Genomic DNA, 27443 nt, shown 5'->3' on the forward strand with positions numbered 1-27443 from the left:
TCTTGCAGTTTATAGAAAAAAAGACAGAATTTTGAGATAAGTGGTCACAATTACCTTTATTCTTTTATTTATCCTGTGACGGAAACAAGCTTCCACAGAAATATGACCTGGATATGTTCTTGACAGTTTTTGTGAGATTAATCAATTTAATATTTCTGATACATGCAAAACAGATTTCTTGATTATTGGATGCATTAAATAAACCGACACATAAAACATAACAAATTTTTTAGAAGCAAGATTTACCTTGAATTGTGCGCCGACGGACTGCTTCCTGGTTGAGTTAAAGTTGTCATCTGCAACTTGTAACTAAAATGAAAATGCACACAGGATCATGTGGTGAAATGCTGTGGGCTTTAATTATCACTGGTTTCACAGTTAAGAGAGTAATTTGTCATTTGTACAGCTATAAATATGTTCAAACACCAGCCTATCTGGTGAAATATTGCTATGTGTGTTTTAACAGACACTCGTAAAGTTAACTGGTATGTCAAAAAAAAGAAAGAAACTTAAGATATAAAGTACCTTGGCTTTTCGTGGCATTAGTGTGCCTGTTCGGGAAATTGTGGCTGAAAAAATAGGAAAAAAAGACTATATGAACATAGAAAAATATATATCAATAATAATAAATAAATGATCATGGGGAAATGACAATCAAATGCTTTTGTTTATTAGCTGAAGTTTATGTATTTATACTTATTTACACATCTAATAATCTGTGAACATTAATAAATAAATAAAAATAAAATAAATAATAATAATGATAATGATGATAATTATTATTATTATAAAGAGACTGTAATAAATTAAAAATAATGCAATATAATACAACATAAATAATAAAAAAAAAACATACAAAATAACATAAATACCATAAAAACATTATGAAATATAAATAAAAAAATAAAACATAATAACAATAAATATAAATAAAAATATGTGTATTCAAAGCTCACAACAAAATAAATTTTTTGTGGTTTAAACACTGTGTGTGTTCAAACTCACAAGCAAATGCTTTATTTTGTTGGCTGTGGTTTGAGCATTTAGACTTATCTAATGATGTGTGAAGCCGGGATTGAATTCAGACCTGCGAACAGAACGCTGAGGAGAGGAGTGACGCTGTTGATGAAGAGCTCGCGAATGTTGGCCGGTATCGTGTCTCTGTTTTTCTCAAGAAATCCACTTGCATTGTACTGCACCTGAACAGACCACAGAAAGACACTTCATGCCGGAATAATGCACACATTATGAAGAAAAACACCCTTATTAATGAGCCCCCTCTGGGAAAAATGCATGATCATTTAATTATTAACCAGCACAACAAATACACTGTTGATCTAAATGAAGGTCACTGATCAGGTGAATTGTTAGGTAACAGTGATGACAATGCTTCTGTACACTCACCTTCCCTGCGTAGTGCACAATAGTGAACAGAGGGGTGTGGTTTCGCACAATCTCAAAGTTTGGAGCCGCTTTAAATTTGCTGTTTAACTTGTCAACAAAATCACGGTCAGTGGCCTGTGGGTGCAGAAATTATCATCACCACATGCTGTTTGCTATAAATACTGATTTAACGTGCTTGAGATTGACTACTCTCACAACAAATGCAGTCACATGACCGTAACAAACGTTACATAGTCCACAATTAATGCTAACTCCACAGAACAGGCAGAGCTAGCTTATTGTATTGACTCTGGAACGCTTTAATTGAATGGCTGTTAAAATAATAGTTCCTGGTTCAATACAACTTGAGCTTTATGTGAGCTGTTGATCATCACAGAACACATTTTCATCCTTTAGTTAAAAAATGCAGCATTTAAAGGATTTAAAATTGATTGATTGCTTCTTATGTCCTTATTTGTAAGTCGCTTTGGATAAAAGCGTCTGCTAAATGACTAAATAAATAAATAAAATGAGATAAGCTATAAATAAAAAAAGTTAATTATAAATAAAAATGAAATATAAATTTAAAGAGACTGCAATAATTAAAAATATATATAATTTAAATTATTACATTTTTATGGAGGATTACCACAGAAAATTGTTTTTTTTCCTTCAGTTTGTGAAAAAAAAAAAAAAAAAAAAAAAAAAAGCTGGAGGGTTTCATTTTGCTAAAGCAATTATATAAAATATAAATACACATTTTAAGTATAAATAATTATTTTAAATATAATTTTAAAATTAAAAGTGATTACTTCAATTTTTTTATTGAAATTATTACACTTTAGGCATATAATTATGTCCAATATAAAAAAAAAAAAAGAAGCTTAGTATTATTGCAAGGACTACCACAGAATTTGTTTTTTGGTCCTTCAGCTTGTAGGATAATATTTACTTTTTTTTTTTTTTTTGGTATTTTAAAATATAATTTTAAAGAGGTGTTTTTGAGGTGTACAAATATGTCCAATATAATAAAAATATATTTTTAAAGCAGCCCAATGGAGATGATCACATCCTTCAGTTTATAAAATAAAAAAAACCTGCTTTTACACTAATACATTTATGAGGCATAATTATATAAATTATAAATACAAAATATTAATCAAAAATGTAATGTTTTTAAATATAATTTTAGAGTTGGAATATTTAAAGAAAATAATATATTAAATTATAAAACATTTTGGTGTATAAATGTGTTAAATGCACTAAAAAAAGCATCAGTTAAATGCTGTGTTGCTTGTATTTGTACAAATAAATGTAATTTTGGCCCTATGGAGGACTTGGCACCATGTTTTCTTTTGTGTCTCAGGGTTTAGCAAGCAACCCCTCCCAGCATACCTGAGGGAAGGCGCTTTGCTCATCCAGCAGTGAGAGAATCCCAATGGGCTTGGTGAGGAACAGGTCCTGAAACAGAGGAACAAACCTTGCTTGGGTGAATGAGTTTTCCATGCTGACAAGCTAAACAGGCCTCTCTAGCTGACGGCGCTGCAGATTCATGCTACACTACAGCAGTGGTCACCAAACCGTCGATTGCGATCGACTGGGAGATCTTTATCACTGTCCCAGTAGATCCTGAAAATAACAGTAAAATAAGTACAAAAATGCATTGCATTTCTCCATTCTTTGTACTGTATTTTTTGTACTTATTTTTCTGTTATTTTTGGATCTACTGGGACAGTGATCACATCAAAAACACATCACGCACAGGACGTTAACGGGCCAAAGGCACTGAAGATGAGCACAAAGAGGAGAAAATACTGTAGCAGGCAAAGAACAAGCTCACTGGTCACGATGGTCGAAATATATGAAGAAAATATAAATGTGGGGTTATATTAAAGTGCCCCTATTATGGGTAAAGAAAGGTTGACATCCATGCAAGGTCACAAAACACTTTCATTGTCTGATCATATGCATTTATTTTTACCTTACTTGCTCAAAGACTCCCAAAGGATTTGCTCAAAGATTCATTTTTCCAAACCCTTCCTTTGCGTGACGCTAATCTGCAGTGACTGGTCCGATTGGTCTCGTTTTCATTTCATCATGCCTGATAAAGCAGCGTTTGTGAGCGCAGTGCTGCTTTGTACAGCGTTACCAGGGAAACCGCTATTTTACCGCTCTAAAAGCAGCACCCAGTGGCATTCAGACGCTAAAAGACCAACAAGTGGGCAGGCAATATGCTAACATTTCATGCTGAATTCTGGGATTCATTTTAAAAACGACTCGTTTCAGTGATTCAGAGTCGACTCTTTCTTTTGAGAGACAATAACTTTATACACGGTGCACTTTCAGATTTAAAACTTTGCAGGACACACTGTATGAAAGGTCATTTTCAAAAATCCATAATAGGGGCACTTTAATGCATCACTGAAAGGAACTTTCTTGAGAAACGTTTTGATGACAATAATGGCATTTTCCTCTCCTCTTATCTCTGTATAAAGTGCAGCTATGCTTTGCTTTGTTTACAGCAATAACCATTGCAGCTGGTTCATAAGTGCCACCTGCTGTCAGAGAGTGAATTTGCATCTCGTTCAGACCTGCTGTTTTCGTTCATGCAAATATTTCATGATCGGTGCATCACTAATTAAAGTACTAAATAAAGGGCCTCAAATTGGAAGTACAATCTGGGATGTCTTTTCCGATCAATTCTTCAATTGGTAGATCTTGTCTTTCATAAAGGCCGAGGTCAGGGATCTTGAGCTTAAAAAGGTTGGTGACCACTGCACTACATGATACGAAGCTGAATGTTAAATGAACGTGACATACATTTAATATGCAGCTTTCCAAACAGGCAGCTGCTGAATATCCATAATTACAGGGAAGAGTTTGTATTAACAAAGCAGAAATCTCACGTGAGAATGAAAACAAGCTTCAGGTTTCTTTAAGCTACACCATTCAGCAGCGCACCAAAGGATTCATGTCAGAAAACATGCAGAAATTTGAGAGATTCTCAAAGCTACGTGTCTTGCTTTGTCAGCACTTCCTGTGTTTGGGATTTCGGGATTTACCACACGGCCATCTGCCAAACGCAGAGCTCAGGGTTATTTTTGGAGTCAGAGAGAAGGAAAATGGAAAAAAAAAAAAAGAGTTGGAAATAGTGCACAATAATTACGGAGAGTGAGAATGGTTTTGAACACAGACTTACCAGTATGGGTTTGTTGTCCTTGTAGGTTATGGCCTCCCATGAGATGCCTTCCTCTTTATATTCTTTCTGTTCCATCAGAAAAATGTGCTGGAGGGGAAACGACATGAAAAATGTGATTATTACATTCATGGAGTGGCAAATAATGTCCTGTTGAAAGAACAGCCAGTGACTGTGATCGAATCTGGCATTAATGGTTCCTAACATCTGCTGCCATGGGTTTTCTTCAAGACTTTATTTGAAATAAAGTTAAATGACCGATTCATTTTACATCCCCAAATCAGAAAAAGTTTGGATGTTTTGTAAAAAGCAATGAAATCAAGAATCTGTGATTTGTTCATTCTCTTTAACTCTTGTTTAATTGACAAAAGTACAAAGACAATATTAAACAAACACATTTTGATTTTGATTGCTGCAACAATCTCCAAAAAAGCTGGGACAGATGTATGTTTAACACCGTCACATCAACTGTCCTTTTAATTACAATGTTTAATCATTTGGGAATTGAGGATACTGCAAGCAAAATCAATAAAATTATTATTAATTCTCGCTTGATAAAAACATGCTCAGCAGTCGTCGTTGTCTGATTATCCTTTTCATGATAGATTAATAGATTCATTTTGCAACAATAAAAAAAAAAAATTAATTTTGCTAAAGCAATTAGATTTTTTTATTATTTAAATTAAACTTATTTAAATGATTAAAATTGTAGGTGTACAAATATATGCAATAACAAAAATCCTAGTATTTTTAATGCAGCTCCATGGAGGATTACCACTGATGCCGTTTATTTTTTGGCCTTTTTGCCATTTTACTGACAGTCAAAAAGGAGACTTGAATCAAACTTTAGTATGTTTTTCTATACAAATAGCAAACTCATAACGAAGCACTATGAAGAACTTACATGGTTGAAGAAATACTGGAGCTGTTCGTTGGCCAGATTAATGCAGAGCTGCTCAAATCGGTTCACAGCAAAGTTTTCAAAACCAAAGATGTCAAGGATTCCTGTAAAGAAAGAAAGTATGTACAAAATAAGTAGGAAGTCGTGGCCTAATGGTTAGAGAGTCGGACTAGTAATCGAAAGGTTGCGAGTTCGAGCCCCCGGCCGGCAGGAATTGTAGGTGGGGGGAGTGAGTGTCCAGCGCTCTCTCCACCCTCAATACCACGACTGAGGTGCCCTTGAGCAAGGCACCGAACCCCCAATTGCTCCCCGGGCGCTGCAGCATGGCTGCCCACTGCTCCGGGTGTGTGTTCACGGTGTGTGTGTGTGTGTGTGTGTGGATTTGTTCACTACTCACTGCTGTGTGTGTGCACTTGGATGGGTTAAACGCAGAGCACCAATTTCGAGTATGGGTCACCATACTTGACAATACGTCACGACTTTACTAAGTAGTGCTGGCAAACGATTAAATCGCATCCAAAATAAACGTTTTTGTTTACAGAACATACACTGCCCTCCAAAAGTTTGGAAATGCCCAAGAAAAGTGGGGTTTTGGACAATATTGGCATGAATCTTTTTTAATTTGTGATAATTTTGCACTGATAAGGGACAACCAATTTTATTACATAAACAGTTTATACATAGAAAAAACTTAAATTTTCAATTCATCAAAATATCCAGCATTAGCAGCTATGACAGCTCTGCATAATCTGGGCATCCAAGCTGTCAGTTTATTCAAACATTGACTTTGAATTGGCAATCAATTGTTGAAGCTACAGTATTAAGGTGTGCTGACCCCAAACATCTTTTTAAAACCTGGGCCAAGTTTAAACCAGTAACCAGGCATCACAGCTGGCAAAGGGGCATGTCTGACTTTGACATCTATATATTGCCATTATTATGTTTTATTGCTGGTCTTCAATGATAACGTCAAGTTACTTTAATGTATTTGCACCAATAAATGATAAGGATTTATGCTGATATCGTCCAAAACCACACTTTCCAAACTTTTGGAGGGCAGTGTATGTGTGTGTACTATGTACATTTATTGTGTGTATATATAAACACACACACATACAGTATATATTTTGAAAATATTTACATGTATTTTCATGTGTATATATTTATATTCATATAATTTATATATATAAATATATTTAAAATATAAACATAACATTTTTCTTAAATATATACATGTATGTATACATGTATGTGTGTGTATTTATAAATACATAATTTTCTATCCAGTTTCAGAGAAATTGATGTTGTTAGTTGACATTTTAATAACAGCTAAGGCTATTGTCATTTCAAGAACAGTGTGGCACAGAGTTCATTTTCGACCATTAACACAGGAGGAAAATTAAATAACATCAAATAAAACAAAATAAAAAATGGATGGAAAAATAAAACCGCAATGATCCAGCTGACAAAGATGGCATTTAACAATCAGCCAGAAAGTGTTGAGCAGTTACAGGGTAGTTACATTCAGTCTGATAAATGGTATTTTGTCAAATTTCTCAGTCACAGCTTTACTTACCTATTTCATTGAGCTCCACGTCACAGTCTACTTTAGGAGCGAGCAGTTCGTTGATTTTACTGACGATCCAACCGAACACGCGGCCGTAGGCCACTTTAGCAATGGAGTCTCTGGCATCTGAATGAACATATAAAACACACCGTGATCAATATGAAGGGTGTCAGACGCACTAGTGACTTTGAAGTGAAACTGTGTCGCACCTTCAGCCTGCTGCTGGTTGTGGAGTCGCTGGATGGCCTCTCCTCGTGTCACTGATGTGGTGCAGGTCAGACTCTTCAGTAAATCTTCTTCCTGAACGCCAAACTGACCCTGGTTACAGAAACACACATTACTGTTTCGCCACATGTTTTTGACAAGAAGAATGCACTTCTCCTAGGGCTGCACAACATAAAGCAAACTTTAAATTGTGATTTGGCTTAGTGCAATTATCAAATCGCAAAAGCTGCAATTGAATTAAATAAATATATGCACTGTATGTTTCCGGGTGAAGCACGGTACGGTGTTCATTTACATGCGAGCAGCTCATTTTCACTTGGTCACTTTAACATGCATTTGAAAACAACCATTTTCCCAAATATGTAATGAAAAGAGCTTAAAGGGGTCATATGATGCTTTTTTAAAGATCATTATTTTGTGTATTTGATGTAACAGAATGTTAACATGCTTTAATGTTCAAAAAATACATTATTTTTCAAATACTGTACATTATTGTAAGTCCTCTATGCCCCGCCTCTCTCAAACAAGTAGTTTTCTACAAAGCCCCTCCTTCCAATAAGTGCAGTCTGCTCTGATTGGCCAACTGGCATATTGCATTGTGATTGGCCGAACACTACAAGCACGAGTCGGAAATGTAACGCCCCTTTCCATAATCGCAAGCTTTAGCTTTCAAAATAAAAGTAAAGACAGTTAATATGTATTTAATATGGTAATGTCCTTAGTTTTACCATCAGTTCAGCCCGAGAGGGGAACAGACATGAGTCACGTGACAGACACAGGGATGATGCTCATATGTGTTTGCACACAAGCCGCGTGTGACCGTTTCTCCCGCTCTCACACACGCAAGCACACACACACGACGCGCAACTCCGCATTTGAACAGTCAATAGCAAATACTTAACTAATAACAAAACATACAGTCGCTGATTCAGAAGCGCCAGATTGTAAAGTCAGTATTACCTCGTCTCCTAGGTTAACGAAACGGTCGTCCATAAAATGCATTACTGTTCTGTTGTAAGTAATCTTAATGATTCCTAAATGCATCTACTTTCGGAAGGACAAATAAAGTGCTTTTGCTTACGCCTAGAAACACACAGCATCTCCCAGTCATGGCTGCTTCAACACTACTGCGGTTACTGAAAACACGCCGCCTTTCTTTGCGTGAACATTTGGGCTCCATTAAGCAAATATTTCCACATTGTGATGTAGACATGTGGGGGCGTGTTTGAACGAGCTGTTTTAGGGGGGCGTGGCAGAGTCTTAACTTTGATAAAGAATACCTCTTTGGTTTTGAGACTTTAGTCTTTGCAACTTCAGGGATCTTATCTGTGCACAATCAGCTTGTAACACTCCAAAGAGAAAGGAAAACTTGAAAATCGCATCGTATGACCCCTTTAAAAAAAAAGAAGATTTAAGAATCCCAGCATTTTTCACCAAAATAAAAGTTTGATGCTTTCACATTTAAAAATAAAACATAAATTTTACTGTAAATTCAGAACTGTAACGGAAAATAAAATTATTGTATTTTTGTACTATAATACATTTATAATATTATTTAATTTTTATATTTAATTTTTATTTTTTATTATATACAGAACAATTAAAATGGGTATTTATTTTATTTACAATAGTAATATTTTGTTTTTATTTAGTATTTTTTGTTTTATTATTATTATTAATAATAATAATAATGATGATAATAATAATAACACTTTGCAATGTTTAATTTGTTAACATTAGATAACTATATTAGTTTACATGAATAAGACTTACATAATATTATTTATATAGTCCATTATTTACTATAATACTTAATACTTTAATACTATAATACTATAATACTTAATACTAATACTTTACTAAAATTAAAAGTTGTATCTGTTAACATCAGGTAATGCACTCTGAACTAACATGTGAACATTTTTATTAACTAACATTAACAAAGGTTAATAAATGCTGTAAAAATATATTAATACATTAATGTTAACAAATGAAACCTTATTGTAAAGTTTTACAATAAAAATATTTATTATTGTTATTATTATTATTTAATTATTTAATCATTAAATAATATTATTACTAATTAAAAACAAAAAATATTTACAAACAAAAGCAATATTACCATGCATTATAAATATAATATGAATAAAATAATGTATGAAGTACATACATATAATAATAATAATAATATAATATTTCACTGAAAAAAATAACAAATGAGCTTTGAGTAGTATTAATATTATTATGATTAGTAGTAGTATTTTATAGCCATATTGAAATAGTCCAAATTGTTACAAACAAGCATAGAAAACCTGGGATTTTCATAAGTACATTTTAAATAGTTTTAATCAAGACAAATAAAGGAAAATTGATTTTTTTAATTCCCCAAAATTGTTCAGCCCTAGTCTCTCCTATAACTTGCAAACTCTCCTGAGGTTAGTGTCAAGATTCTTTGTAAGAAATGAATTGTGCTACAAACACACACACGCACGCACGCACGCACGCGCACACACACACACACACACACACACACACACACACACACAAAAGAAACAGAACCTCCCATTTCAAAAAGAACAATGACTAGCCAAATGTGACCAAGACGTAAATGTCACTCAGGAAAGGTCAAGCTAATTTGTGCATTTAGATTCTGGAGGCCGTTTGTGGACACATATGCACTGGTACAACAAAAGACTCATCGAATCTAATGTGTCCAATCCGGTCCACAAGTTAAAGTCCACCGCAGTAGATTTGATATACGGAAATCATCCTGCGTCAGGTACTACTATTAACTGCCCCATGTGTGTGGGATGACCTAATAGAGTCTAAACATGGGCACTTCTGGGCTTTCTGTGCACTCCGTGTCTTATCGTAAAAGGCCAGATGTAGGCGGAGCCACAGCTCCTTCAGTTTGCCCTTAAAAGAGTTTCTTTGTGTGCACACTGGCCATAATTCACCTGATTAAACAGCAGGCCGCTAGAGGCTAACATTCATCACCTCCCTGGTGTATGTGTGGGCTTTCTAATCCAAGAGTCACTATTACTGCTGCTCGTGGTTTGGTGTTGACAAACCTATAGCAATAAGTATTAGTTCATTTGTTTCATTTCATATTATGTAAAGATCATGTTCCATGAAGATATTTTGTAAATTTCCTACCGTAAATATCTCAAAACTTCCTTTTTGGTTAGTAATATGCATTGCTAAGAACTTCATTTGGACAACTTTATATTTTCTCAATATTTAGATTTTTTTTGCACCCTCAGATTCCAGATTTTCAAATAGTTGTATCTCAGCCAGATATTTATTTAGCTTATTTATTCAGCTTTCATATGATGTATAAATCTAAATTTTGAAAAATTGACACTTATTTTTTTGTGGTCCAGGGTCACAAATATGCAATTTCTATCCAATCAAATCAAACTGACTGAACTGCAATTTTCATGAGAAAAATTATAATTGCAAAATTTGGCCAACGTTTTTATGTTTCTATATAAGACTATAAAAAACAATAACATTACTATTATAAATATAACAATTATTATTATTATAAAGATTAATTAATTATTATAAAGAAATATCACTATTGTAGTATTCACTGTGTATCCATATTGTAGTAAATATCAGTATTGCAGTTTCATTGTAGAATAAAAATAGTATAATACATTTTATTTTACAGTACAACAGTACTAATATTTATGACTGTCCTAAATTCTAATTTTTATTTAAAAATTTGGCCACCATTTATTGTGATTATATATTAATATATCTGTATTAATAATATTAATAATAATAATAATTATTATTATTGCTGTTGTTGTTGTTGTAGTAAATAACATATTAATATTATTAATAAATAAAAATACTCAACCAAAAACATTACTATTGTAATATTTCACAGTAAAATAAAAATACATTTAATAATAACAACAACAACAATAATAATAATAATTATTATTATTATTTTTATATACAACAAAATAAATATTACTAATATTATTAATAATAAAATGCATTTTATTGTACAATGCAACGATGCTAATATTTACGGCTGTCCTAAATCCAAAATTTTCTAATTCTAAATTCTAAATTGCATGGACCCTAAAAACGGTCTCTTTTGTTGGCAACAGCCGGTTTATAAGCACTTGTCATTACAAGTTTAGGAAGATGGTTGGTGAGTTGCATACCCAAAAGTACGTTATAATCAACTGAAATGAACCGAGATGCTAAAACCACCGATGGATAATGAGATGCTCACGTGGAAATGAACACAGTGCCACGTACAAGCACTGCATTATATAGAGGGGGATTCCTGCTCATATTTCGCGAGCTTGAACACCATTGGCCAGTTTCACTGGCGTGATTCAATAAGGCTTCAGTAGTATTCGAGGAAAAGGTATTTCCCATAGCAATGTAGAGTGACCGAATTGAAGGGGAACTATAATCCTTCACCTATTTACTAAGCATGTTCTGCTAAAGTTTTGTTTTTCTTTCTGACCGTCTTCACACTTCACACACTAAAAACAGCACTGCTGAACGTTTGGTGTTAAAAATACATTTCACAATGGCTGAGAGCTGTCGCACACACTTCTGCGTGTCAAGTCAACTTGTGAATTGAGACAGTGATGCTGCCACAACCAACATCTGTGAGAAACAAACAGGAAACTCACCGCAGTAGCTTTTAACCAGCCGCGTGACGCCTCGGACACCTTCAGAGCATCACTATCTGTCGTTTCAAAGGTGATGTTCCCCAAAGACAGAATGCCAGCTAGAATAGTCATCATGTCCACCTTTTCCTACAAACGAGGTGTGAATGTCTATCAGGGTTTCTGCAGGTAACTTTAAGACCAAGTAAAAAACATTTAAGGAAGGGTACACAATCTCAGTATGACAACGTCTTGTATTATCAACGCTACAAAGTTTCAGATCTCCATTACATTTTAGATCTCCAAAACCACAAGAATACAGAAATAACTTTTATTGTAGCTTCAGATCACGCTGCAAATAACTGACGTTGCTCCTCAGTAATTTTGTTGTCTCATTTACTTGAGAAGCAAAATGACATGTTTTATGAGAAATTGATCAAAATGAAGAGAGTTTTGATTAAAACAAGAACAAATCAACTTAATTCAAAGGGAAAATGTTTAATTGAATTAATAATTAAACTTTAATTTGTGGAAGGGGCAAATTAAGGCTCTTTATGTTGCACGGAAACTGGTCTGTAAACAAAACCTGAACACATACATTGCAAATGCTGTTAGGTTTTGCACCATTTTTAAACTCCTCTAACTTCATGGTACTGTGGTGCAAAATAATGATTTTTGAAGTACTAATACATAATGTAGCATCTTATTTAATGAGTAAATGTTATATAAAAGCATTTCAAACCACAGGACACAGACAAGGAAGGCTTTGTTCTTACCTGCTCCTCAAATCCCACCATGTCCATGGCGTTACACACTTCAGCATATTTCACACGCCAGGCCTGAATCATGTCTTCCTTCCCAAACCTGCCATTCAAATAACTGACGAGAGCAGAAAGATGTAAGCTTACTGCTAGGTTTGCAGGAATATGATTTATGTGTAAAGTTTTGATACACAGATATGCTATGAAAAGACAATATTTGGTGACTACAGTTGTGTTATGGGTCAAACAGGTTATCATGCAATTCACTGAAAATCAACACAAAAGAGCAGGTAAAAACCAGAAAAGCTGTATTGTAGCTTGTCAAAGACTAAAATATCAAATACATGAAAACTGGACATTTATTTGAAATTAAAGACTCACACTTATTTTCAGTACAATAGTCGAGTAATTGAGATCCAAAAAAAATAAATTAAAATTTCACAAATTTTTTAACTGAAAATATATGAAGAAACAGTGAATTCTCCTTGGCTTATTCATTAGACGAGAAACCCATTTTACCCTCACAGGGGTTTGAAAACCAGACATAAACAAAAATAAGAGGCTCTTTACCACAAGTACAAATAGCTATAAATTATATTATTAGATACTATTAATTCTATGTAATACGATTAATGCTTTATAACTGTATAACAGTTCATTTGTATAACAGTTCACTGTATAAGAGTCATTTTTGGTGATTTGCATAGAAACCAATAGGGGTCAATCTGATTTCCAACCAGGATTATTACAGTTAACTAAAACTAAAACTGAAACTAAAGTTAAAACCATTTTCGTTGCTTGAAATAAAATAAATGTTAACTGAAAAAAATATTTTTATTTTAAATTATTTTTATATTATATTTTAATTATTTTTATATTTTAAAATATTTTTTATTTCAGCTAGTTGCTAAGGCAATATTTCTATTGCCTATTTTAATTTAGTTTATATATATATATATACACACACACACATACACAAAATTATAGACTATATAAACAAAAACAACAAATACTAATAAAATGAAAAAACACAAAGTTACTAAAGCTTTTGCTAAAATTAAGATGAAAACGGAAAATATAAATAAGATTCAAAATATATATATAAAAAAACTATAATAATATGAAAATAAAATGACAGTTTCCAATACAAACGAAGTATGTATTTGTATGTAAAATGCTGTATGTAAAAAAAAAATTAAAACAGGAGGGTTAACACTGAATTAAATGTCTCGAATTGTATATTAGCCTAATATTGTAACATATTTTTACATATTTTTATTGAACAGAATATGTAACTCAAGCCTTGTGTGCTCTTGTGAAATCACTGTAATGCACAACCTTGAGTATTTTCGAATGCACCTCAGCCAGTCAGATCTTTGCATCACCTGACAATGTTTTGTATTGACCTTTTTTTACACAATGAATGCCGTACAGAGAAACATGCCGTTCGTGCTACAAATACTTCTGTAGGAGGCGCCGTGTGACACACCTCTAATAAACTGCATAGGTAAGATGCTAATCTAATCTATCATCATCGTAAAGAATGATGCTGATCCGGTTTCAAAAGCACATGACATCACAGAGGTGACTCACCGGTAGCGCGTTGGGTCCAGGAGCCCGTACATCTCTTTATCCTCCGTCGAGATGCCAGCCAACATGAAGTAGAAGATGTGGAAGTTCTGCTCTCCCTCATCCTGATGAACCACACGGGATTTCTCCAGGAGGTACTCGTTGATTTTGGCCCCTTTGACTACATAAACACAGAAATTGAGGTTAATGTTCAATCAAAGAATACGGAATTGATTTATTGGTCTAGTGACACACCCAATGCAAGTTATATGATCATTACGGTCAGGGGAAAGAGCTTTATCTTTTCTGTCTGTCGTAAACAAACCTGAAGAGTTCTGGAAGCGGAGCTGGATGTATTTCCCGAAGCGACTGCTGTTGTCATTCATGACCGTCTGTGCGTTTCCAAAGGCCTCGAGAAGTGGATTCACCTATTTAGACACAACCAGACGCAATCGTGTTAGGAAGAATCTAAACATAGAAATAGGAAGCTTTGCTTTTAAAAAGCATCCCAGAATGCACCACAAAGATGAACGGTGATATGTTTTGGTCACAATATCAATTTGTTCACAAGCATTTGTTTTCTTATCAAACTGCACATGATCAAAATGGATTATTTCATTTCAACACACACACAGTTTTTTTTTACTATTAATAAATGTAATTATTACTTTTAATAAATATATTTGTTTATATACATTTTTACATTTTAGATAATTGCATTTTTAATATAAACACACATGAATTAATATCTACAAATAAATAAATAAATAAACATTTAAAAAGATCATCCCGGATCATCATGAACACTGACTTTCAGCTCATCTATACAAGAACCTGAATAAATATAAGTGTATGCAGATATAATGGGCCAGGAGGAGAATATGAGGAACAATGTTTTAAACTGTGCACAATAATAACTTCAAGATTTATAGTAGCATGCTATTGACTCCTTTGTTTTTGTTAATTTTATTGGCCATTTAGACCAATTTATTAATGATATTTTATTTATTAATGATCAGCTCAGAAGAATTGAGCTATGAAAGACCAGCCTCTGAGCAATAAGACTCTCCTCTGGGACCATACTGACAACTTTGGCTTTGAACCAACAAGCAAGAGAGCAAAGGGAAACAGGGAATCTGGACTGCTGAATCTCATCTTTGTTTGGAAGATCCTAAAACCGGTTATTCCACTCCAAAGTTTGCTCACTTCTCCGTGCAAACATACTCTACAGTGTGACAACAGAAAGTTCTCTTCAAGACAACATTCTTAAACCTTAAAGCACTTCACACATCGTAGAAACAGGATGTTGAAATGTGTTATACGGAAGCACAAAAACAGAAAGAGAAGTCACATGGAGCAAAGGTGGCCTACTCCAATGCGCAAATGGGGGTCGATGTGTATCATGCACTGATGGGGTAATATAACAGCAAGATTTTCCTAAGTCACACCAGCGGGTGAAGTGGTCTGGCTGATGCAATGCATTATTGAGTCAAGGTCACTTCCTAAACTGCTCAGATGTCTCTCTGAACTCCCCCAGACATCCTGCCTTCCTGAAAGAGTTGTGAGAAAATGTTCATAGAGTTTAGTAAAGGTTTGGAAAGACTCTCAGGCATGTCAACATCTTGGCTTAACTGACAGTGAGAGTTTGAAATGGGTCTATTTGTCTGGCAGATGGATAAAGTGTTCGGGAAACCAGTTTTAGTTACATGTGCAGGGACTAGTGATGCAGAAAGTACATGCTTCACCTTTAAGAAATGCTCAAACGTAAATGTTAACGGAACATTCTTATGTTTTAGTGTAAGTATAAACATTTTAGTGGCCGACGAATACAGATTTTGTGTTTAATATATATTCAATTACTTGTTGTGTATTACTGAATGTTATCAAAACAAAAGTCCCACTCACAACACAAGACAAATTATATTATTAAAAAAACAAAAACAAATATCAGCTGATAATATCAGCAATGGCAATACATTTATTGACCGCTAAAACATTTCCCCAATGTTGTGCAAATTAGTTTGAACGTCACATTGAACTCAATGTTCGCACCAACAATGTCTAAAAACCTTTAATAATTCGCAAAATAATTGTTATAATGTTAAAATGCAAATGGTAAAGCCTAAAGATAAAACGTTTTAACTTGTGGAACGTTTATAGAACATTGTGCTAATGTTTCTAGAGAAACTGGGCAGCTTAACGTTCCCACAATCAAAACAGAAAATGTTTTGACAACATTCATTTGTTTATGATAGATCTCTGTAAACGCATGTAAAGTAGATCTACTGTTAAATTGCATATTATGAACGTAAACACTCCAGGGTGAAAAGATACTTTCTTTCTCAGGCTCTCTGCAAACAAGCAGGGAACCTACAGGAGCAGAAGTAATACCGCAGCAATTACAGTAACTATAAAGAAATATTGCTTTTCAAAATAACCAACCATCAGTGGTCTTCTTGGAAAAACATGAGCTTACAGAAGTCTAAACTCGCTCAAAAACACAGTGTCATTTACAACTTGCTTAAGCAACTTTCTCATTTCATCAGAAGTGATGACGTGCCAAAAGCAACTCAGGAAGAATATTCAGTTTATACCTTGTGTTTTTTTTTGGGGGGGGGTTAACCTTTTTTTTGACTATGTTGTGCAATCGACATTCAAATTTGCCAACCTACTGTTGAAATGTGAAAGATGTGACGTGTGCAGTGGAATTTGGGTGTTTTGTAATGTTTACACTGACGCAGTGGCAGACATGATGAACATGACAGCATGGAAAAGTGTTTTACTGTATCGGTTATCGCCTATAATTACAGATCTGAGCGGGTCAGATGGTGGAAGATAAGTACAATGCCAATGGCTATGAAATCACAACACTACACCCAACCAGGAAGTACTGAAGAAACAAACAGAAATAACATCTACCATGCACATATGTTCCTCAAACCAACCAGAGACCTCAAATTACAGACAGATGCTCAAAAATATTGCTGTCGCACCCACATATTTTCAGATGCCACATGAAATTGAGTATTTATACACCAAGTTTAAGAGGGTATAAAAAGAGACTTTTGCTCTCTGAACAACCTGATTTGCTATTTATTATTATTATTATTATTATAAGTGGCTGTTCTCATTCTAAAATGCATTTGATTGGATAAAAACGCCTCAACTTCAAGATAAGTTATCAATTTTGTTAGGCATTTTCCTAGAAGAAAAAGGTTTTGCATGTGTATATTTGCTAAATCTTTTAGGTTTACACTAGCATGAAGATGCAGGGTTTCTTTAGGTTTTATGAAGGATGGGTAAGACTTTTAAGAACCTTTTAAGACCAATTAAGGAAATTTGAAGAAATAAAATAAAGGTAACATAATTTGTCAATAAAAGTTGCATTAACCAACACTTTAAAGTTTCAATATAATATTTAACAAAAAATATGGTATATTGAAATAATTTTTGTTCCTTCTGATGATACAGTAAATAAAAAAAGTTATATTTCCACAGCATTGTCTTGTTTTTTAGTGCAAATGTTATTAAATCTCAAAAAAAGTCATAAGTTAACAACTCGTTTTCTGAGAAATTGGTCAAAATAAAGCGTTTAATATAAAGCGTTTAATATCTGCTCAGATAAATCAACTTAATTCAAAAGGAAAAACAAGTTTTTGTTCCCTATTGACAGATATCTGTTCCTTTTTTAAGCATAAACTCACGTAATTTTGAGCATTTTCTCAGAAAACAAGACTTCATATCTTCATTTTGCATCTTAAGTAAATGTATCTTGATTTAATGATATTTAGATATTTGTATTGGAAAGGAAAACAAAAATTCTAAGGAAGATATTCACTTTTTTGCAGTGCTTTCAACGTTTAATGCAATAACTGAATTTTTGCTCTGATGCTCTGATTTAAGACCTTTTTAAGGCGTTTTTAAGACCTGCAAGAAACTCTGAGATGACCTCAACGCTAATAGACACGGACAAGTCCAAGTTTGACTTCACGGGCTCTTTAAGCCATTCCAAAAACACATTATAACAAACAAATTAAACACACCCCATATACCCACCATTTGAATATGACAGAAACCACACATGTGCCTTTAACACACACACACACATAAGGGTGGGGCACAGTTTCAACTTCCTGTGTGTAAATCAAACATCCGACCACCTGAATGCAGCCGGAAAATCATGTCTCATTGCAGGCCTAATCTGTGCAAACCTGGTGGCTGTATTCAAATGTAGACGTATCTGACGGGCCGTACCTGCAGGATCTGCTGCTCTAGCTGTGAGTTGGCCTTGCACAACTCCATGATGTGTCTCAGCAGCAGTTTGGTGCTCTCGGTTTTACCCGCGCCGCTCTCACCACTGCGGGACAAATGGAAACAACATATGTTAGTGTTGTAGTAAAACTAACGCTGGTGTCATGGGACAAGTCCACAAAAGTGGAAAGGTCATTGCACACGGAGTCTGAAATTTTTGCACTTTAAAAAATAAATACGACCTCACGTTGTGTCAATCACGTTTGCACACTGCCTCCGAAACTTTCGTCCGTCAAAAAAAAATTTGGATCAGGTTCGATTTTCTGCGTTTTCGTATCTGTAGCATGCATTTTGATAGGAAAGGATGGGGAATACGAAAAAAAACGGAAAAACGCACGTGAAAATTTCAGACTCAATGACCTGAACTCAAGTGCGTCAAGATACAAGCGAACCGAAATATGTCCAGGTCATATTTAACACCAGAATTGAAAGACGACTTTATTTTCATGTCAATTAAGAACATTACAGACACGGATATGTTATGTTTTACAACTTTTTGAAAAATTAAGTTAGTATAAATTAAATGAGCTAAATTTAGTAATAAATAAGTAAATAAATAAAGTTATTTAAATAAACATACACATATATATATATATATATTCCATTTTTATTAACTTTATTTTTTATATTTCCCATTTTTATTTTAACCTAAAGTTTTTTTTTGTTTTTTTTTGCAGTGTTACTAATTACTACATTTTTTTATATTTAAAATTTTTAAATATATCTATTTAATTTATCATTTTTATTTCAGTTTTAGTTATTTTAGTAAATCAACTTAAAACTAAAAGAAACAAGAAAATATTTTTAATCTAATTAGTTTTTTGTATGTTTTATTTCACATTTAGTTGACCTAACTGTCTTGAAAATAATGAAAATAACATCAGAATTCAATGTAAAAAAATCGTAATGGTACAAAATAGGCTTCATTTTTTAATATACATTCCAAAATGTTAATAATATAATATATTCTTTTTTTTTACAATACAAAATTGTTTACAATATGATCCAAAATTGATCTCGACAGCTTATAAGAGCTTTACATACAATCCAAACTCTGGAACTAATCAATATTTTTCGCAAAAAGGTGCATGACTTTTGATCTGATTTCAAAGTCATTTTATATTGTCAATAACATCAAACCGTCTCTCTGCTTTCCAAATATAGCATTATTAATAATTGATGACACAGGCATACGTTTATGGTTGTGTTGTCTTGCCTTGTCATTGTACACATTAAAAGCATTCTGTCCCAGTTGCCTGAGTGATTATCAGCCTCCCTGCACTGGTACCGGTCTCATTCATGGATGGCTGTATGGTTTCTAAGGGTGATCATTGAGCTCTTATGATGGTTTACATGATCAGAGAAAGTCTGTTGCCCAGTGATTATGAAAGCAAAACCACATTTTTGTATTTTGTTGGTCTTTAGCATTGCTGAGAAATTTACCATGAGGCTCCATTTCTGAAAAATACATTAAGGCCAGCCTTTCTAATGGTAAAGCAGCAGTGCAGAGTCTCACAGGAAGGCTGCACGTAGGAAAAACCTTAAATATGATACTGCAAAGAGTACAGCTATCAACTATACTATTAAGTTATAGAGGAATCCAGGAACTAAAATCTATCTGAAACTTTCATGGTTAGTCCAATAGAGGACGAAACTGAAACTAGACAAGACAAGTTTGTCAAACCAAACTCAGAATAGCTAGCCTGACGGTTTGAAAGATTTAACAGATATATGCTTAAACAGACCAATTTTGATTAACTCTTGAATGTAAACCTAATCTGAATAATTGGAAAAGATCAACTCAGATCAGAAAAGGTTGAACGTCTGTGCCTAAAAATTCAAGGAGTCTCAAATTTGATCTCAGATTAGGGATTAAAACCCCAATTATACCACTATGAAAGTGGTCTTTCGCCAAGGGATTAATTTTCACAATTCAGACTTTTTTCTCGCAATTCTGACATTTTCTAACAATTCTGAGAAAAAACCTCAGAATTGTGGCATATAAAAGAACAGTGCGATATAAACTCAGAATACAATATAATTCCATTAATCATGATAGATTTTACATTATAATAATAATATTTGAATTTTCTGGTGAAAATTTAACTTGATTAAGTTTAATTGCACAATATACAATGAGATATGAATTCACCATTGCAAAAAAATTGTTTTATTTTTTCATCCTTGTGGCAGAAACAAGGCTTCCATAAATAACAGTACGTCAATAAAGTGTTGCTTGTGTTTTTCAATGAAACAGACACGAGGACTTTTATCTGATGTGTCAAAAATGTGAGGGTATGCTCCTCTTGTCTCTACATGTCTCACTGGAAAAACAAACATGACCGGGCAAGAAGAAGAGTCTGACACATGTCAGCATATGATCATCATTCTAGAGTTTCTAAATACCCCTCAGACGCGCTCTCCTGGAGAAACCACTGGTTCTGGTGAAGTCATTTGATTGTAACACAAACCTGATCACGATGCACTGGTTCTTGGGTCCCGTGGCCAGACGTCCCAGCATGGACTGATACGCCCGGTCCGCCACAGCAAATATATGAGGGGGCAAAGTCTTCTTCTCATGGCACTTATACCGCTCAGATACCTGCACAAGATAAATCAGTTTAATTATGTTTTCTTCTCACAAATCTTCTTTGTAACCAAAGAAACACATTCTTACCTCTTTTTCATAGATTGAAAGATATTTAAATGGGTTAATAGCCACCAAGATGTCTCCTATATAGGTCTGTAAATATATAAAAACTCATTTAGTCATATCTCAGTGATATAAAGCAGTAGGCTATTTACATACAGTCAGTGAATAACAACTGTCCCAGAGAACAAGAGCTCGTTGTTTTATCATCTCCAGAAAACACAGCTGGTTATCTTCAGGACTTTCACTGGTGTGTGGTCATTTTAGGTCATTTTACAGGGTTTATGTTACTCACATAGATGAGGTTCTGTGTAAAGCGTCCAGTCAAAACCTCCAGCAGACTTTTCTCGTCCAGCTCGGAGAGATTCGCCAGATCTTCAGGCAGTTTTTCCTCCATTCTTCGTCTCTAATGTTGTTCGTGAATTTAAAACCGTCAAATCTTACTGTCTCGCATCACAAAACAACAGCTAGTGTTTATATCCACGCTCTGTCGCGTCCACGAAGCGGCTGACTCAGTTCTCTCTCTCTCTCGCTCTCTCTCTCTCTCTCTACACTACTTGAGTGTCTCTCTCTCTCCGCCCTCAGCTAATAGACACTGTAGTTAACCCTTTCCTCACAATGTCACATTTAAAATGATAGTTCACCCAAAATTCCAATTCTGTCACCGTTTAATCACTTGTATGTGACCCTGGACCACAAAACCAGTCATAAGGGTCCATTTCTTTTTACTTTTTTAGATTTATACTTCACCTGAAAGCTGAATAAATAATGTTTCCATTGATGTATGGTTTATTAGGATTGGACAATATCTGGCTGAGATACAACTATTTCAAAAATCTGGAATCTGAGGATGCAAAAAAATCTAAATATTGAGAAAATCCCCTTTAAAGTTGTCCAAATGAAGTTCTTAGCAATGCATATTACTAATCAAAAATTACATTTTGATACATTCACGGTAGAAAATTGACTAAATATATTAATGGAACATGATCTTTATTTAATATCCTAATGATTCTTGGTATAAAAGGAAAATCTATAATTTTGACCCATACAATGTATTTTTGTATTGTATTGCTCCAAATATAACCGTGTAACTTAAGACTGGTTTTGTGGTCAAGGGTCACATTACAAAGCTGTACGACTTTATTTGAACACAAATGAGATACTTAGCAGAATGCTGACGCTGTTCATTTCCATACAATGAAAGTGGATGGGGACTGGGGATGTTGATCTTCAAAAGGTACAAAAAGTCCCTTTAAAGCAGTAATTCATATATTAATGTGCTATATTCCATGTCTTAAGAAGCTGTATGATATCTTTTTATGAGGAAAATATTGAAATATCTCGTATTCCTGTAGTTCTAATATCTAAACTATTAAAAGTATTTTCAGCAATTCAAATAAATCTGGAATTATAGAAAATATGATAAAGATGACTTGAACTTAACTTAGCAATGTTGGCTTGGAAATTAAATGAAATAAACAGGTCTAAGTTGAAGTATTTAAATTACTAAAAATGAAAAAAATACAAGCTGTATAGAAATATAGTTTAAAAAACTAATTAGAATTTAAAAAGTACACAAATAAAATGACTAAAACAAAAAAATAAAACTAATTAAAAGCTATAATAGTACTAATATATGGCATAATATATACAACAAAAACACTGCTGTAGTTAAATTCAAAACAGGTTTGAAGTGAGTCTGTAATCACCGTGCATTCAGATTAATGGTGGATCAATGCTGGGGGGGGGGGGGGGGGGGGGGTGTTCAGTGGGAGAATTTTTAATCTTTGGCATTTTATCCACACGCCACACATCACTATTACATGGCAGATATTATGGACCAGTTACACTAGTAGTTATGCACTACCGGTTAATGATTCTTAATAGCTGTGGTGTATTTCATGGAAGCAGGTCATCATGGGTTGGGATGACATATGCTGGTCATGTGATTAAATTAGACACTTCCTGCATGATCTAATAAATGAATGTTTGACATCACAGGCCTTCATATGTGACCAATACATATAAACAGGCCTACATTATATTTGAATCAATGCAATTTCTTTGATTGCCTACCACCTGCATACATATAAATGCATTCTTCTGTTTTTGACAATAAATTTGACTCTAATTATTAGAATATTATAAGACAGTAAATGATAAAATAAATAGATAAATATAACTAAATAGCTATTTGCACGTCTGATTAAAATACAGATTATGCTTCTTTATTTGAATGTAATCTATTGTTAATAACATTTTATAATACGTATTAAATATTAAAAACAAACAAACAGTAACTTTTTTTGGTCTTTATTATTTTTGGTCTTGATTTATTGTCTTAATAACAATATAACACACAGAAAAGTTATGATTTATCTTAATAAGTACAGTACACTTGATCAGGTACATCTGTGAAAGTCAGATATCTGCCATCATATATAAAAAAAAACAGGATTGCTTTTAGTATTTAACTGCTTTACATTGTTGAACCTTTTTATTCAAATAAAACATTATCACTAATAATATGCATCATTTAGATCCAATGGTTCTATTACTGTTCAGACAGAACTTGTATCAACGGTACAAAAGCACTAACGACATATGTACAGACAAATGTTGTGAACAAACATCTATTTCATTTCGATATCAGATGTCGGCACTGGCTTTCGTTCTGCTTTCTTGCTTTTCCTATGAATGAAAATAAACATTTTACATACTTTCTCAAAAAAGATAAAGTTTTAACAGGGGAATATGACTGCAAATGGGCATTTTGCTGTCAAAATTTCATCACTTGATACTTACTTTTGGAGCACAAACACCACAATCGCAGAAATGAGAGCACCAGCGAACACAATCCCACCCAAAACACCCACAATCAGCCCTGAGAGAGGAAAAAGGCATTATGAAAACATGTTTATATGGACTCTTGAATAAAGGCTTTTTAATGCACTGATGCAATGAACGATGAAACGTGCAGCTCAAGCATCAGCAGAGCTTTTAGGCCAAAAATTAAGATATGAAAATATAAATAGCTAGTGAGTTTACCTGCATTAACAGTCTTCTCATCAGGGTTTGGCAGGTCTGCAGCGTCCAAAAGGCGTCCAGACCTTGCTGTAAAAATACATTCACACAGTCAGAACAGACTGGCCTCTAGTGGACAATACATGAACACACACTGAACAAGCTGCTGAGAAATCATCTTATATTCTATGTGAATATTTGTAAAATAGAATGTATTCCTGTCATTTTTCAGCATTGGCCTTCAGTGTCACATGATCCTTCAGAAATCATTCTAATATGCTGATTTGCTGCTCAAGAACCATTTCTGATTATTATCAGTGTTGAAAACAGTTGAAACTCTTATAGGGCCTACATTTCATGCTCTTTTCAGGATTCTTTAAAGAATAGATAGTAAAAAACTGAATTTATTTGAAACCTTTTGTAACATTATACATGTCTTTACTGTCACTTTTAATCAATATAATGTGTCCTTGTGTCACAATGTATCATTTCTTTAAAAATAAAATCAATCAATCATTTGAAATGTAGTGTATCCTAAAGCTCTTTATAGATACTCTAAGTCATTAGTTGACTCAAAAAAGCCCCTAATTTTTTATATAGCAGTAATGTTGAGGACATCCTCTTCTTCATGTTTCTTCCGTGTTTATTTAGCATTCAAAACAAGGCTTTATTCGGTCACGTGCATTTAGAAGAACTTATGAAAGATGTGGGAACATAGAGCAACATCAGACTCATAACTTACAACCACCAATTGTTTGCTATCTTACAAAGAAACCCCCTGTTCATAGATCCGAAGTTTAAACTGACACTAACAACTAATAAACTTCCAGTGAAACTGGTTTGATTATTAACTCATGTGCACTGGCAGAAAAAAAGGTACAACAACTGTATAGTAGTATAGCCTACTCTTTTAGTACATTATTTTTATAGGCTACATTTTATGTACTTTTAAAGTACTAATATGTGATTTTTAAGGTACTAATAAGTTACACTCTTAAAAACATTTTTTTGTCTAAACGTTCCATAAAGAACTTTTAACATCTTTCTGTTTCACAAAAGGTTCTTTGTGCCGAAAGAAGGTTCTTTAGACTATAAAAAGATAAAGAGATGGTTCTTTAAAGACCTTTGACTGAATGCTTCTATGGCATTGCTGCGAAGAAGCTTTATTTTTAAGAGTGTGTGGGGGAAATTAGGTGTACCTTTTAGCTTTTGCACCGCAACAGTGACACCATTGTACCTTTTTTCCTGAGTTGAGTGGAAATCTCAACTGTTTAGTTGCATGTTATTTACATTATACTGATTAAAAATGGCGAAACGAGACTTGAACTGACCGAGACACATTTTCTGACAATCCTCTCGAGAATCGAAACGGTTGCCATTTCCTCGGCAGCCTCCATATAAGAACATACGGCACATCTTCTCTTCATTGTCGTAATAATACTTGGGAAGGATGGCAAAACAGGCGCCTACGTTCTTTGGCAGAGAACAGACATTATCTGAGGGACACGAAAGAAAAAGTATGAAACATCAATCACTCATGTCAAATCAACAAATGCAGTATTTACTAGTTAATTTACCCTCATCCGGGTAGATTTCTCCTGCTTTGGGTGAACATGCTTTCACACAGTCTCTATCGCTATCGAAGCGGTTGCTGTTGCCACCTTCGCCTTTATAGAAGAACGGGACGCAGTGCTGTAACTGCGGATCATAGAAATATTTCAACAGCTTTGCCTTTCCTTTTCCTTCATCACTGGACTCTGTGCACCGTGGGCCTGAAAAAGTCAAATGACTCATTAATATCTCATTAACTTCGTCAAGCATTTGGACACACCGAAAATCTTTTTAATTGCTTTTAAATGCACTATTATTTTAATAATAATTCATCAAATATATATATATTTTAAATGTTGCATTTGACAGCAAATTAGATTTTTTTTTAATTGTATTATTTTAATAATAATTTTAATATTTTGTCTGCATTTGACAGTTTTTGTTATTTTATTAAATAATAATTTAAATGTTGAAATATTTGTTCTGTATTTGATGATAAAGTTGATTTTTTTAAAGATGATTTTAATAATAATTTAAATATTTCAATATTTGTTCTGTATTTGACAATGTTTAAAAATAATAATTTAAATATCTGTTCTGTATTTGACAATGTTTAAAAAAAATAATTAATTTAATAATAATTTAAATATTTCAATATTTGTTCTATATTTGACAATGTTTAAAAAAACAAATTAATTTAATAATAATTTCAATATTTGTTCTGTATTTGACAATGTTTAAAAAAACAAATTAATTTAATAATAATTTAAATATTTCAATATGTGTTCTGTATTTGACAATGTTTAAAAAAACTAATTAATTTAATAATAATTTAAATATTTGTTCTGTATTTGACATAAAAGTTGATTTGATTTTTTAAAATAAATTATTTTTATTTTAATAATAATTTAAATATTTGTTCTGTTCGACAATAAGGTTGATTTTATTTTGTAAAAAATATTATGGTAATAATTTAAACATTTAAAAATTTGTTGTGTGCTTGACAATAAAGTTGATTTTATTTTTAAAACAATTATATAATTTCAATATTTCAAGATTAAAAACAATAATTAAAAAGTAAGATGCAAACAGCGCAATGAGAGCCATTTGCAGCACATTAGGCATAAGATTACAAATAAATGTGTGCACATTGTGAATGAATGTAATGAATTTGGTTTCACTTCCCTGATGGCCTTTCAGTAAATTCACATATTAACCTCAAACACAGATTATGATGAAATATGTAGCTTTGAAAAGTGTGTTTATAGGTTGTCAACATTTAGGCTATTAAAATTAATTTATTTGCAAATAGATCAAATGCATTACTTTACAATGAACCGTAGTTCTCTAGCCAAAATGTGTGTCCAAAATTTTGAATTACAGTGCATAAATTGTTAAAGGCAACAGGGATGTCTATTAGAATTATTATCAATATTATCAACACTTTTAATCCAGACACTTCCTAGTAAAGCAAGCATGTCTAATAACTCCAGAAATCACGGGTTCTGTCAGAACTCACCCACTGTTGAAGCAGAAATGCCTCCGAACCCCAGAAGCACCAGCAGAACATACAGTGTCGATCTTGTCATTGTGGGATTCCTAAGATTTGACTGGGTTTGGTCCAGTGAAGCTCCAGCAGCTGCTGCTTCTGCACGACTA

The 27443-nt window shown here is 33.5% G+C and overlaps 2 protein-coding genes across 4 annotated transcripts in view; both read right to left on the bottom strand.

Annotated features, from left to right (window-relative positions):
• The window catches only part of LOC306865594 (myosin-IIIb-like), a 39430-nt gene extending 17680 nt beyond the window's left edge, over window positions 1-21750 (bottom strand). The window contains exons 1-17 of one of the 3 annotated variants that reach the window (XM_079410298.1): window positions 21502-21750; window positions 21234-21299; window positions 21028-21158; window positions 18500-18602; window positions 14571-14673; window positions 14270-14426; window positions 12692-12794; window positions 11940-12065; window positions 7257-7365; window positions 7057-7173; window positions 5484-5584; window positions 4583-4669; window positions 2779-2844; window positions 1405-1518; window positions 1088-1199; window positions 526-569; window positions 247-309 (exon numbers count right to left, since the gene is read on the bottom strand). In XM_079410298.1, the coding sequence (XP_079266424.1) occupies window positions 247-309; window positions 526-569; window positions 1088-1199; window positions 1405-1518; window positions 2779-2844; window positions 4583-4669; window positions 5484-5584; window positions 7057-7173; window positions 7257-7365; window positions 11940-12065; window positions 12692-12794; window positions 14270-14426; window positions 14571-14673; window positions 18500-18602; window positions 21028-21158; window positions 21234-21299; window positions 21502-21603 (1704 nt within the window). In that variant the 5' untranslated portion in view covers window positions 21604-21750. The remainder of the gene's footprint in view (window positions 1-246; window positions 310-525; window positions 570-1087; window positions 1200-1404; window positions 1519-2778; window positions 2845-4582; window positions 4670-5483; window positions 5585-7056; window positions 7174-7256; window positions 7366-11939; window positions 12066-12691; window positions 12795-14269; window positions 14427-14570; window positions 14674-18499; window positions 18603-21027; window positions 21159-21233; window positions 21300-21501) is intronic. The other 2 variants (XM_079410300.1, XM_079410299.1) reach the window with 2 other exon arrangements.
• A 1783-nt stretch (window positions 21751-23533) lies between these two features.
• Window positions 23534-27373, bottom strand: LOC306866260 (BPTI/Kunitz domain-containing protein-like; the record flags this gene model as incomplete). Its single annotated transcript, XM_079411353.1, has 6 exons — window positions 23534-23900; window positions 24015-24093; window positions 24258-24323; window positions 25565-25729; window positions 25811-26005; window positions 27304-27373. 6 exons carry the CDS (start codon window positions 27371-27373, stop codon window positions 23843-23845), a joined length of 633 nt encoding a protein of 210 aa, XP_079267479.1. The 3' UTR covers window positions 23534-23842.
• Between the last annotated feature and the right edge of the window lie 70 nt (window positions 27374-27443).

Source organism: Barbus barbus, assembly GCF_936440315.1.
Source record: "Barbus barbus genome assembly, chromosome: 47".
Classification (NCBI taxonomy): Eukaryota; Metazoa; Chordata; class Actinopteri; order Cypriniformes; family Cyprinidae; genus Barbus; species Barbus barbus.